Below are 12,662 nucleotides of genomic sequence, written 5' to 3' on the forward strand. Positions count from 1 at the left end.
ATGCCCAAAATACAAAGGCTGTATTATTTTTGTCGAGAATTGAAATACCGACATACAATATTTTAGGGGTTGTTACAATATCTCCCCCTTGGGATCATTCGTCCTCGAATGAAGATGAAAATAGGAGACATAAGGAATGAATATCATCAATACATCAACTTCGATACTCAAATGGTTAATGACTCAAACTCAAGAATAAACATCGACTCAAAGGTAGAAGTAAGGAATATTACCTTGAATATCGTCATCACAAGGCATAAATAGATGAGGATAGTTAGCCTTCATATCTTCTTCAGCTTCCCATGTAGCCTCTTCAACAAATTGATTTCGCCATAGGACTTTGACAGATGCCACTTCCTTAGTTCTTAATTTGCGAACCTGACGATCAAGAATTTGAACTGGAATCTCTTCATAACTCAAACTCTCTTTCACCCCAATGCTCTCAGCTGGGACAACAAGTGAAGGATCTCCCAAACACTTCTTAAGCATAGAGATGTGAAACACGGGATGAATAGCAGCTAATTCTGGAGGCAACTCCAATTCATAGGCTACGTTACCTACCCTCCTCATAATCTGATAAGGACCAATGTAGCGGGGACTAAGCTTCCCTTTCTTTCCAAATCTCATCACATCCTTCATGGGTGAAACTTTCAAGTATACCCAATTGTACACTTCGAACTCTAAATCTCTTCTTCTAACATCAGTGTAGGATTTTTGGCGACTTTGAGCAGTCCTCAACCTCTCTTGTATGGTTTTCACCTTCTCCATAGCTTGGTGAACCAAGTCTGGTCCAATCAACTCAGCTTCACCAACTTCAAACCAACCAATTGGTGATCTACATCTCCTCCCATACAGAGCTTCATAAGGAGCCATTTGAATACTCGAATGGAAACTATTATTGTATGCAAACTCAATAAGAGGTAAATGATCATCCCAATTACCTTTGAAGTCAATAACACAGGCTCTTAACATATCCTCCAAAGTTTGTATCGTACGCTCTGCCTGGCCATCTGTTTGCGGATGAAAAGCAGTACTAAGGTTCACTCTTGAACCCAAGCCCTTCTGAAATGATTTCCAAAACTGAGCAGTAAATTGAGCTCCCCTATCAGAGATGATAGACAAAGGAACTCCATGCAGTCTAACAATCTCTCTAAGATACAGTTTGGCATAATCCTCTGCAGTGTTCGTAGTCTTAACCGGCAAGAAATGGGCCGATTTGGTCATCCTATCCACAATCACCCAAATAGAGTTATGTTGTTTGCGGGTTCGTGGTAAACCGGTAATGAAGTCCATATTGATCATTTCCCACTTCCATTCCGGTATCTCTATATTCTGAGCCACTCCACAAGGCCTTTGGTGCTCAACTTTAACTTGTTGGCAATTTGGGCACTTGGACACAAACTCTGCTATATCTCTCTTCATTCCACTCCACCAGTATACTTCTCTCAAGTCATGATACATCTTTGTTGAACCTGGATGGATGGAATACTTAGAATTATGGGCTTCTTTCATGATTCTCTCCCTAATACTATCAACACTTGGAACACATAATCTTTCTTGATATCTCAACACTCCATCTCCCCCTTTGGTAAAAGCCATTACCTTCTGCTTGTGAACCTCATCCTTCAGTTGAAGAAGAATAGGGTCCTGAACTTGCTTTTCTTTCACCTCTGCAACTAGAGATGATTCGGCTCCATTTCGTACTATTGTACCACCCTCACTAGAGTCAATAAGTTGAACTCCCAAATGCGCAAGTCTATGCACTTCCTTTGCCAACTCCTTCTTTTCCTCTTCCACATGAGTTGTACTCCCCATAGATAACCTGCTAAGAGCATCAGCAACTACATTTGCTTTACCTGGGTGGTAGAGAATGCTCATGTCATAATCCTTGAGCAACTCTAGCCATCTCCTTTGCCTCAAATTCAGCTCCTTCTGGCTGAATACATACTGTAAGCTCTTATGGTCTGTGAACACATCCACATGTACACCATAAAGATAGTGACGCCAAATCTTAAGAGCAAATACCACAGCTGCCAACTCAAGGTCATGAGTGGGGTAGTTCCTCTCATGAGTCTTAAGCTGCCTGGAGGCATAGGCAATGACCTTACCTTTCTGCATCAATACACATCCCAACCCAACTCTTGAAGCATCACAATAGATTACAAAACCATCCATTCCTTCGGGTAGGGATAGTACTGGAGCAGTAGTCAATCTAGCTTTCAACTCTTGAAAACTTTTCTCACAAGCATCAGACCATTGAAACTTAGCCTTCTTCTGAGTCAGCTTAGTCAATGGTGAGGATATGGATGAAAATCCCTCAACAAACCTCCTGTAGTAACCAGCCAAACCTAAGAAACTCCTTATGTCGGTTGGAGAGGTGGGTCGGGGCCAGCCAAACCTCAACGAAGTGCAAGTATTATTAATTTTGTTTTCTAACTAGTAATTTTAAATATGCCATTAGATTTTGTGGTCATAAAAGCATACCAAATGAAGTAATATACAAAGTTTAAAATTAAATTATCTCTAAGTATAAAAATTCCTGGGGTAAACTAGGATATGACTTAATCGATATACCATTTACTCATTTAATTCTTGTTTATGTGAAATGTTTAATTAAGCATTGTGGTTTTATTAAAAAAAAAAGAGGACTTTTGGGTTGTGTACTTAAACATACGATGATATTTATGTGGCCATAAAACGTGCAAAAAGGATAAACAGAAAAATTTAAAATTAAATTATTTTCAAGTATAAAAAAATATTTTTTATAAGGCAAATTAGGGCATATGAGCAAATAGTTTTTAGGTGACTATTTAAATGGTGACAAAATGTCGTAATAGGCGATAGAGTGCAAACAATCCGGCCAAGTGTGGCTAAAAGTGTAAAAAGTCCCAAAACTTTTGCACGTGGGCCGAAATTGGGCTAATATATCGGGCTTCTCATATTGGGCTGCCATCTAAGTTAATTCTTCGAAAAATAACGTGTGTTGATGTAATTCCATTATTGATATTTAATGGTCATTTGCACTTTTGTTCCTTTCCGTCAGTAAAAATATCTTTTTTACGGAGCATAATTTTATAATCTCACATTATAATATCCATTGTAAATGAAACTATAGCTAGAGAGCGAAATTAAGAAAATTGTAGCTAAAGAACATAATTAAGATACTTATAATAACTATTTGTGAAATTTTCTCAAAATAAATACTCTTTCAATTCAAATTATCTGTCATACTTTCTAAAAAATATTGTCTCGAACTATTTATTATTTTAAAAGTCCAAAATAATTGTTTCCCATTTTGCCCTTCGTAATCAATTAGAATAAATATCAAATGAAGAGAGATTATATTTTAAGACATAAATCAAGATAAATAGTCAAAACCTTTCTTAATTAATATTTTCTTCAAAGATGTGTAAGAGAAAAACACGACAAATAATTTGATATTGAGAAAGTAATGCCCTAATTAAATCTTTAATCAGCTATAAAGTTGAATTTATTATATTTTTGAAATTTAGGGCTTAATCAAGTTTTGGTTATGTATATAACTTGATCACGTATAATTTTTTTTCTCGAATAGTAATTGATTTAGTAGTATTATACTGGAATATCATCAATCTAATATGTGTTTGCAAATGTATTGTCATGTATTTAAATAAAAATCGAGAAAAAAAGCCATAAAAACTATCCACATTTTTTTTGCTTCTTCTTCAATCAGAGAGAGAGGTCATGAATTCAGATGCATCATAATTTTGACAATAAATCGGGCCCTCATTGGAAGTACCTTTCATTCACATGAAAATGTACATAATTAGATCTACGTAATTAATTTTTACTTTATTTCAGGTTAGATTGAGCACTACAACAAAAAATATATTTAGTGGCAATAGATTTTTTTTGATATTATCACAAAAAAATTAACGCTGCTTGAGTTAATGACATTGAATTTAGAGTCGCTAAAATCTTTTAACAACATTTAAATAGAGTACTAGATATAAATACTCATATTTTACTATTGCCGCTAAATAATTATTGCAATTTTTTTTTGTACTGAATGTCTCATTTATTTATACTTAATAAATTTCTTAATTTTAATTATATAGATCTTAGTCATAAAGTGTATTTTTTTTGTCTGATTGTTAATTATTTATATCGAAATCATCAAATGCATTTCTTTTCTTATTTTAAAATCTATAACAGAATCTTAATATCATGAAGGTACTACCATCCACTTTCACTGCTAACCACACCCATCATTATCAACTAGACACCTATCATCCATAACCGTCATCTGCAACCATATCTATCATATATCACCGTTAATTACTATGACAATAATCACCACGTCAAATCATCATTTACAATTATTACTGCCAATAAACATTACCACACAATATATTAGTCAATACTAATGATGATCACCACAATCAACCATCAATTTGTATCGCTAATCATCTCAATTATTCACCATCATCATTAACTATTACTATCATTCATCACCATAATTAGTTATTACTATCAATAACCACTATCAACCATCAATATTATTTGCTATTGACAACCATCATTACGATTAACTATTACTCACAACCACCACCATCCATTACCACTGCCCATTTAACATCCATAACCATCTGTCATCACCCTTATGAATTTTGAATTTATTATAGAAATTGGACCACTTACAATTATTTAACGCATTTTTCATATGGATATGCTATTTCTTTGATAAAATTCAATTGTTGAATTTCCATGCTACTAACATAATAGTTTTGAAATAAATCCAGACGAGAAAATAATTATTACAGAAGAGGAGTTGAAAGCCATTTGACGTAAAGAGGATTTCATGTACCTAAAAAAAACATTTGCTTTAGATCAACCAATTTGAAATTTTCCGCAAATATTTAGTGGATGTTTGGATTGACTCATTTTTAAGTGATTTGACTTTAAGCTATTTTTTAGTTTTGAAAGTATTTGGAGAAAATTGTGAGAGAATATTGATGGGAGATATTTTAGGAAGAAGATTAGAAAAGAGAAAAAAGATCATGAAAGAGAAAAGAGAGAATATTGAGGGGAGATATTTTAGAAATTTGTTTTTAGAAAAGAGAGATTTCTTTGGGCAGAAAATATAAAACTTTATTAAAGGAAAGTACAAATATGCAAAAAAATTCAAATATTCATCTTAAACTTTGAACCATTTAATTATTTTAAACAATAAAAAAATCCTAAATATTTACTTCATATGGAATAAAGTGAGTAGCTAATGAGACTAAAATCTCGAAATCCGCCATTCTTGTTTTTAAGCTTTTATCTCTTGACTAATAATTCGGTTAATACTTAAGCTTAATCGAGCTATTAATTAAAGTATTTAAAAACATTAAACAACTCAACAAAATTCCACATCTCATTATTCATCTTTTTTTAATTTTGAAACTTTTGAGTTCTAAGCGTTCTTATATACTCATTTTATTCTATATTAGTTCATCACTTTTAATTTTCAATTTGCACGGAGTTTAATAAATCATAAATCAGAAGATAATTTTACTAATTCATCCCTAAATTTTTTTTTTGAAAATTTTACAAATAAATATAAATACTTTTAAAAAGAATTAATTACAGAGATAATATAGAAAAAAATTAATTAATACTTTTTTGATTTAGTAAAATAAATAATTAATATGTGACAATTCTTTTTAGTATAATGATAAAATATATGCTTGAATGGGAAAAACGTGTCTATATATGTATTGAAAAATGACAAAATATTATTGGATGGACAGTTTGGCAATTGATTTTAATTTTAGGTCCACTTGAATCATTTATTGTAGCTTTTATGTCTTTTTGTCTTTTTGTTTTTCTTGGACGTTCAAATATAAACGTTTTTTTACATTTTTTTTGGTAAATTCTGTGTGTTTCTTTTAAGAATAAAGGGATATTCGTATATGGTAAGAAAATTAGAGCAAATCCGATCCCGAAATCCTCCGTTGTTGTTCTTTAAGCCTTTATCACTTGACTAATAATTCAATTTATACTTAGGCTTAATTGAGCTATTAATTAAAGTATTTTAAACTATTAAACAACTCAACAAAATTCCACTTCTCATTATTCATATTTTTTTTTCATTCAAGAACTCTAACTTTATAAACTTTGAGTTCTAGGTTCTTATCCACATATATAAATTCATGTTTTTTTTTCTTTTTTAAAATAATTGTTCTTAGCTTGAATGGAAAAAACGTGTCCATTATCGGATAGATATTTGGAATGAATTTTAATTTTAGAACCATTTTAATAATTTGTGTCCATTATTCCTAAGATTAAAATCCGTTGTCAAATGAGCCAAGTTTGTCACGATTCAAAATGCGTTATGAGTGGCACAACACTTAATCTCCTTGGTGGGAGAACCAACGATACAAACTCCAACTTATAAAATATGATAATAATGCAGAAACTCAATTTATGAGAGTAAGAAATAATAAAATCACTAAAGTCTATTACATACGTTTTCCCAAAACCTGAAAGTCATCACTTCAAGGACATCTAATTCTAAAATACTAAGTCTAGAAATATCATACACCAAAATGAATAAATAATATAATGTGTCCGAAAACTAAGGACATCATGCTAAGCCCGAGAGAATCCAACACGAGCTAGAAGGAATAGCTCACCCTAGAACCTGATGTGCTGGACACTAGCTAGTGATGAGGTCGAGTCGAAGTAGATGAAACACTCGCTGCATTCCACAAAATAAAACAAACAAAAAATACAAGTAGGGGTCAGTACAGGACAACATGTACTGAGTAGGTATCATCGACCAACTCGAAATAGAAATCAATATGCATAAAGTAATAGCGGAAAATCAACCATAGCACTCAACAGGTGACAACCAACAAGATCAAGATCAAGTGATAACACAATGAACAATTACATAACCAATCAACAATATCAAGATCACACATGAGTACTCAGACCTCCACATCACGCTCTTTTGGAAAATGAATTATTTGAGATTGGATAACATTAAGTCATTTTAATTTATTTTTATTTATTATTATCGTGCCGGAACGTGACACCCGATCCAATAATATCGTGTCGGCTAGTGACACCCGATCCAAATATATCATAGCGGAATGTGATGCTTGATTCAATAATACCGTGTCGGAACATGACACCCGATCCAAATATATCATATCGGAATGTGACACCCAATCCAAATATAACATGTCAAAACGTGATACTCGATCCAAATATACTGTGTCGGAACGTTACTCCGATCCAAATATAATTAATTTATCATTCTTTAATATCATATTTCACTTCATTAACAATATTTCATCAAGTTTTCTTTATTCAAGGCATCACTTTCGATAGGGCAAGTTCAAGATTATGGATTTTACGGTCTTGGAATTGCAGACCAATCACAACAACATACCAACCATCCAAACCACAACAATTAAATGCATAGTGAACTTCATACAGTACTCAATGAATATTAATCACTATTAAGAGTCTATCTATGATATTGAATAAATCATAACCTACCTCAATCAAAGAACCGAAGTAAGCAAACTAATTCACTGGTGATTTTTCTTTCTTCTATGCCTCACGTTTCCAATCTATCAAGTATATGATATTCATAAGCAAACGAGTCCGCATACACTCATATTACCCACTAAAACCTTGGCCCCAATTTCAAAAGACCACAAATAGATTTTGATTATTTTATTTGTTGCTGACAATGCAATTGCAGGTTAATTTCTTTACGATCCAATTAATAATATAATAATAATAAACCATGTATCGTAGCAACTGGTACATTCAGATTGAGAGCAAGTTACTTATAAATATATTACAAAATGAAAATAAAATAATAATAACATTCTAACAATGCCAAAATATGTACATGGGAACACCATAAATGCACCAACTATATATGTTTCACATTACCATTACCCGTGTGCCCTAATATGTAACTTCCAATGATTATTCATCATTACCCATATTAGCATTCAAAAGTTTTGACACATTCAGTCCTAAAGTCCATTATTTTCACTAGTTAATTGAAAGAAAATTGAATTGACCGTATAGGATAGATTATTTAACCTATATATGTTCGACACCATAATATTATAAGGGTCATGAATAGATCAATTTAATAAAGATTCATTACCTGATCTTGAAGTGTAGCTTTTTCTTCGTCGATGTCAATATCCGGCAACTCTCTCTTCTATTTTCTTTTTCAATACCAATTATAAAATAACAACTTCCATTTTATCTATTCTAACTACATGGATTTAAGGGAGTAGTGGATTTGAACCACTTCTAATTTAATAAAATATTCTCACTAACCTCCAACTAAATTTGCTAACCCATTAATTATATAACTTTAGTTAATAAATAGTTCAAAATTTCATCTAAAATTTACAAGATGAGTCTTTTATGAAATAAAAATCTCTAATATTCAAAACGATCTAATGGATCATTACATGTCCATCCAAATTAGGACCATTTTAATAATTTATGGTAGCTTTTGTGTTTCTTTATCATTTTTTTCTTGCCCTTCCAATAAAAGATTTATACATTTCTTTCCAAAAAAAAAGTAAAAATTAATTATGGTAAATTGGCATGACAAAAGTTTGTTATGGAATGGATAAGATGAAGTCCTCTTTTTTGGATTTTAAAAAAAAATAATCAATTCTCTATTTATGTTCTTAAGACAAAGAGATATTCAGATATGATAAGAAAATCAGAGCAAATGTTATCTGGAAATCCTCTATTCTTGTTCTTAAGACAAAGAAATATTGAGATATGATAAGAAAATCAAAACAAATCTTTTCTCGAAATCCTCTATTTTTGTTCTTAAGCTTTTATCTGTTTACTTATAATTCAATCAATACTTAAGCTTAGTCGAGTTATTAATTAAAGTCTTTAAAACCATTAAACAACTCAAGAAAAATTCCACATCTTATAATCATTTTTTAATTCAAGAATCCTAACTTTCTAAACTTTCTTAATTTACTTATTTTTAGTTTAGTTTACTGTCTTTTTTTTTTTTGGTCTTGGCTTGAATGGAAAAAACGTGTCTATTGATTAGCTATTAGTGGATGTACGTTTGTGACCACAAATTTTAGGACCATTTGGATTATTTACCGTACTCTCTTCCATCAGTTTTATTTATCATATTTTAACTTGACACATTTATTAATTAATAATGATTGACATGATTATTTTATCATTTAAAGAAAGTAATTTTTTGATAATTTTAGGCCCCTTGGATCATTTATTATAGCTTTTATACAAGTAAAAACACCATATAAGGTTATCTTGTAAATATTTATGTTAGTATTTTTATTTTAAATATTATCATTTTTATTTGCAGTGTAACCATCTTGTAAATATCCAATTCGACATGATTCGTCAAATTTCAAAACTCTCATGTGCTAATTTATCTAGGCTGAGTCAATCCGTCTGTTTATGATATTTTGAGTGAAACTTTAACTTCATTGAAGTTTTTCTGTCAAATCCAAATTTGTCTAAAAGGTCGAATTTTAGTTTCTAATTTTGTGACTTGTAAAATTATAGATTTATTATAGAAAACTAACAGGGTGCGTATGTATTATTATAGATTTATGGGATCATTTATCATTGTAAAATTATGTATATTTGAAAAATTGTGATGACATATAATCATCAACAACAACAACATATCCTGTGAAATTCCATTGGGTGGGTTATAATGTATACAGACCTTACCACTACCTCATAGAAACACGTAGAGAGACTGTTTTTAAAAGACCTTTGACTCGAGTGCATCAAACCCAAGTAAAGAAAAAAAAGAAAATAATGGGGAAAACATAACAATTAATAAGAAAAGTAGTGTAAAGTCTATAAGAAAGAAACAATAACAACAACAAAAACAAAATATTGTAACTATCGAAACACAATAAATAACATATGGAAAGAACTATAAGGGTACAACTAATACTACAATTGACACTAACAAGTCTAAACTCTGGCAAGGCAAGACAACATGATTCTACCCCTATTGACCTTCTATTTGATCAAAACGAATAATACGTATCATGGGATTGGACAATGATATTATTTCCTTAATGAAAAGTTTTTTATAAGCGAACAAATATTGTGACATATTTAAAATCACAAATTTCAAAAGTTTTATAGCTATATAAATGTTATATCATATTTAAAATCACAAATTTCTGAATTTTTTTTTCTTTATTAAACATTGTATAAAGTCAAACAATATCAAATTGCAACTTATAGTAATTTGCGTATAGTTTTTAAATATCTAAATTCTATTTTTAAAATATTGAGTTGATCAAATCCAATTAATGTTATTAATTAACTTCAAAGATTAGTCAAACTAACTTTCAAAAAAAATGAAAAATATCACATAATTTGAGACGGAAGAGAGAGTGTTGATAACCTAAAAACTATTCACATCACTCTCTATATAATGTTGTTGAGATCTCACTCCATTTTCTACAATCAACTCAACTCAACCCAACATGAAGAAGATGGAACTTCCCTTCTTTTTTCTTGTTCTCATTTTGCTACTTGAAATAACATTTTCTGTTGAGTCTCAAAATCCAGCACTCTTGAAGTATGTGCTTGAATGGCCACCTACTTTCTGTATTCAATTGAATCACGAAAAAGAAGGTTGGTGCAAAGTACCAATTCCTTATCATCAATTCACACTGCATGGCCTTATGCCAGCAGATGAAGAAGGATTTAGCATTAAATATTGCTCGAACACAGAGCCAAATTGGAATGCGCTGGTATATATTAATTACTGTTTACTTTTTGAGAGTTTTAAGTTTTCTGCACTGACAAACAGACAGTACAAAACAATAAGGGATGATACTACTTTTTATAGACATCCTTAACACTACACTTTTATTAAAGTCATGCATGTTATTTACCTTATAATAATGCAATTTCAATCTGTTATAGTAGGTTAGTTATCATAAAGATATTTACATTACATGCATGTGCGTAATGAGATCTGATTGTGTAAATATTACTTTTTTTTATGACATTGTAGTTTGAATCAACCAGAGATGAACTCGTAACATTCTGGCCATCGCTTAGAGAAGATTTTAATGAGACGGAGTTCTGGAAGCGCCAGTGGCGAGCCCATGGATCGTGTGCAGGAACAACACCTGAAGAGTACTTCCACAAAGCAATACATATCAATCACTTGCCTGAACATGGCAACTTGTTCAATTACTTGATAAAAAGAGGGATTTTTCCAAGTGATCATAGGGCTTATCGAAAAGAAGATATTGTTAAGGCTATCCAAAGTGTCTTTGATGAATTTCCTTCTCTAATTCGTCAACGTTCTCCCCCTCGTCCTTCTTCTGGATCACCATCGCGTAATATTTATCTCTCTTGTGTTCCAACAAATCATGGTTACATATTGAGTGAGGTTACCTTGTGCACTAATCTAGAGGGCACTGAATACATTTCATGTCCATTAGAAGCTGATCCAGCAAGTTGCCCTGATGAAATTATGCTCCCTCTTCCAAATGATCAAATACGGTAACGATTTTCATTAACCTAGTAAAAAGTTATTTAAATTTGGTATGTTTGTTGTTTGAAGTTAAATTGAAATATTAGATTGATTCAATATTTTAAAACTAAAATTTAAATATTAATTTTTTTTTATGAAAAGTACTTTTTTTATAAGAAAAATTAATACCACTATAAGTTATAATTTTTATATCTCATGTTAATGTATATGATTATGTCACGACCCGAATCAGGGTGTGATGGCACTCATCTCAACCCACCGAGATAAGTCAGCCTAATATCCAACGAAAGTAGATGCGGAAGAAAAAGAAAAGAATCAAAATTTAACTTAAGCGAAAACACGTAAAAGAAACTCAACATCCCCCAAGATTGGTTGTCACGTGTACAAGCCACTAATTTATTATCGAAGTACGAAAAGAAATATAGTCACAATGTCTTTGTCTCTAGAATAGGACTAAAACATAAGAAACGAGCAAGAGGTATCCGCTAGATAGATGTAACAGCTACCTCGACACTCGGAATGATAATATCCTCAGAAGCGGTAGTAAACTGTAGGAGATCAAGCGGGCCTGTGCTCACAACCTACACAAGTGTGGAAGCAAGGGGTGAGTACCAAACAACACGGTACTCAGCAAGTGGATAACTAAAACTAAGCAAAGCTTAATAGATACAAGTACTCCTTTCCTTCCAACCGAACCTCCTTAACTACAACCTGCATGAAACCAGCCCAACTCTACACTTGTACAATAACAGCAACAATATAGTCCACGAATGCTCATCAATAATCTCATCAGTGAATCATATCAAGTCAAGTCAACATATACATAGCAATGTAGAGGTAAACACAAATTCACAAATAATCAGAAAGGTGCAATGCAATGCAATGAAATGATGCATGTCTGTCCTATCGGTACACATCCGCTGAATCACAGTCCGGAACCCATGGGGGACATTTCTGTCCATGTAACCTGCCACGGAGCGTGTGGCCCGTCCCCTCAATATATATATATCTTGCCATGGAGCGTGTGGCCCGTCCCCTCAATATATATATATCTTGCCACGGAGCGTGTGGCCCGACCCCTTTATTTCATGATACCTGCCACGGAGCGTGTGGCCCG

The 12,662-nt window shown here is 32.1% G+C and overlaps 1 protein-coding gene across 1 annotated transcript; it reads left to right on the forward strand.

Moving 5' to 3' along the window:
* Window positions 1-10,481: 10,481 nt before the first annotated feature.
* Window positions 10,482-11,572, forward strand: LOC129893149 (ribonuclease S-6-like). The gene is made up of 2 exons (XM_055968645.1): window positions 10,482-10,790; window positions 11,057-11,572. The coding sequence occupies exons 1-2, from the start codon at window positions 10,521-10,523 to the stop codon at window positions 11,555-11,557; spliced, it is 771 nt and encodes a 256-aa protein (XP_055824620.1). The 5' UTR covers window positions 10,482-10,520; the 3' UTR covers window positions 11,558-11,572.
* Window positions 11,573-12,662: the final 1,090 nt, after the last annotated feature.

This window comes from Solanum dulcamara, chromosome 6 (assembly GCF_947179165.1).
Source record: "Solanum dulcamara chromosome 6, daSolDulc1.2, whole genome shotgun sequence".
In the NCBI taxonomy this organism is placed as follows: domain Eukaryota; kingdom Viridiplantae; phylum Streptophyta; class Magnoliopsida; order Solanales; family Solanaceae; genus Solanum; species Solanum dulcamara.